The sequence below is a fragment of the Myotis lucifugus genome, unplaced genomic scaffold, assembly GCF_000147115.1.
Source record: "Myotis lucifugus unplaced genomic scaffold, Myoluc2.0 scaffold_2, whole genome shotgun sequence".
In the NCBI taxonomy this organism is placed as follows: Eukaryota; Metazoa; Chordata; class Mammalia; order Chiroptera; family Vespertilionidae; genus Myotis; species Myotis lucifugus.
The window spans coordinates 27,188,936-27,191,279 of record NW_005871050.1 but is presented as its reverse complement, the minus strand read 5'-3'; the positions used below and the strand labels follow the sequence as shown (position 1 = coordinate 27,191,279).

The following is a 2,344-nucleotide window of genomic DNA, read 5'->3' as shown; positions in this document are numbered from 1 at the left end:
CACAGAAAAATTAGGTTTTGAGGAAGCATATCCTAGCAATAGATTTGGATTCAAGAGGAAAGGTTCAAAGGTGCTTCTGTTAGTCCAAGTGTGAGGTAAGGATAGTAACTGTGGCAAAGAAAAGAAGAGGGAAAACTAGAGAGACATTTACAGTAAAGACTGATCAGGCTTAGGTTAAGTGATTGCAATGAATTGAATGTGAATTATAAGGCAAGATACACTAAAATAATGATAGCTCTATATTCCTGGAGCTCAGGAGAGTGGTAATATTATAACTGGTTTTGGACAATTTCTAATCAGTTGAAGGAGTGATATAGAATGGGACTCAATCTTTGTAATGGTCAATGATTTTGCATCTCAGCACTTTGTGAAAATGATGACATTATAATCATATGTAGCTGCTAAGTTATCTTCTGGAGAATGAGATTCTGCTTTTCTGAGTTCTTTTTCTTTCTTTTATAATAAAGGTAATTCCTAGGCCTGGGACTGGTGTAACTGTAGGAGAAAAAGGAAACATGGGATTACCTGGCTTGCCTGGAGAAAAAGGAGAGCAAGGATTTCCTGGAATACAGGGTCCACCTGGCCTTCCTGGACCTCCAGGTAAAAGGGACTATACTAATGCTCTTGTGTTTGTGTTATGGAATTGGCACAAAAAGGCAACAGTCAAGCACTCAGAGGTTTCAGGAGAGACCTTTAATCAAGCAGCACTGCTGGCTCAGGGGATACAAAGATCCAAAGCCTGAAGAAGTGATACAATGAGATTGTCATATCCTAGCTAATAAAAGAGTAATATGCAAATTGACCATCACTCCAACACACAAGATGGCTACCCCCATGTGGACACAGGATGGCCGGCAGGGGAGGGCAGTTGTGGGGGTGACCAGGCCAGCAGGGGAGGGCTGTTGTGGGGGAGACCAGGCCTGCAGGGGAGGGCAGTTGGGGGGGACCAGGCTGCAGGGGGGCAGTTGAGGGGGACCAGGCCTGCAGGGGAGGGCAGTTGGGGGCAATCTGGCTGGCAGGAGAGCAGTTAGGTGTCAATCAGGCTGGCAGGGGAGTGGTTAGGGGTGATCAGCCTGGCAGGCAGAAGCAGTGAGGGGCAATCAGGCAGGCAAGCAAGCACGTGGTTGGGAGCCAGCTGTCCTGGATTGTGAGAGGGATTTCTGACTGCCCCTTTAGGCCCGATCCCACTGAGCCAAACCGGTTAGGGCTAAAGTTGTTTTTTTAAATTTTTATTGAATTTAATGAGGTGATGTTGATTAATAAAAGTATATAGGTTTCAGGTGTATAATTCTATAATACATCATCTGTATATTGTATTGTGTGTTTACCACCCCAAGTCAAGGCACCTCCATCACCATTTATCACCCTTTTACTCTCTTCTACCTCCCCCCAAACCCTTTTCCTTCTGGTAATCACCAGACTGTTGTCTTTTTCTGAGATTTTTACTTAATTCCTTCATCTTTTTCACACAACCCCCCCAAAAAAACCCTCCCCTATTATTAACTCTTTAGGTTTTTCAAAAAACATAGGTTTAAAACTTTAATGGTAACTGCTAGAGAAGAATAGAAATAAATTGAATGACTTACATACTAGTTACGGGAAAAAACATGACCCAAATTTTTAATCTACATAATACAAGTTAGGATTGGGACAAAATAGATACATATAAATGAAAAAATAAATAAGGATATAAATGGCAGTTGGGGTTTCCTAATCGGAGGGGGGACTGAAACAGGAATTTTAGGGGAACATAGGCAGTTTTAGGGAATTTTTAGAATTGTGCTCCATGGAAAAAAAAACATAGGGCTACAGACCAGAGAAGGTACATTTCCATAACACAAGGAAGCCAGGTGCAGTTACATTTCCATAAGACAAGGGAGCAGCAACAGTTGCATTTATATAAGACAAAGAAGCAGCAACAGGTATATATATAAAGAGCTAGGGGCTGTCACATTCAAAACAACTGAACAGATCACCAAACAGGCTGAGTGGGGTGACAAGGCTGTCAGGGGGGTTAGTGAGGGACAAACAACTGAGCAGCAGGCTGTATGGGGCAACCAGGCTGGCATGGGGGTTAGTGAGGGATGACCAAATGACTGAACACCAGGCTGCATGGGGTGACCAGCGCAGAAGGGAGGTTAGTGAGGGACGACCAAACAACTGAGCATCAGGCTGCATGGGGCAACCAGGCCAGCAAGGGGCAATGAGGGGGCGACCAAATGACTGAAAAGCAGGCTGCATGGGTGACCAGGCCCGGCAGGGGGGGGGGTCAGTGAGGGGCAACCATGCTTGGCAGAGGTGGCAGGTGAGGAGCAACCAGGTCAGCAGGGGGGGAAGTGGGGGC

At 45.2% G+C, this 2,344-nt stretch overlaps 1 protein-coding gene across 2 annotated transcripts in view; it reads left to right on the top strand.

Annotated features, from left to right (window-relative positions):
* COL4A5 (collagen type IV alpha 5 chain) overlaps positions 1-2,344 on the top strand; it is a 300,168-nt gene that overhangs the window by 185,507 nt on the left and 112,317 nt on the right. For both annotated transcript variants that reach the window (XM_006082247.2, XM_006082246.2), the window contains exon 19: positions 468-600. In XM_006082247.2, the coding sequence (XP_006082309.1) occupies positions 468-600 (133 nt within the window). The remainder of the gene's footprint in view (positions 1-467; positions 601-2,344) is intronic.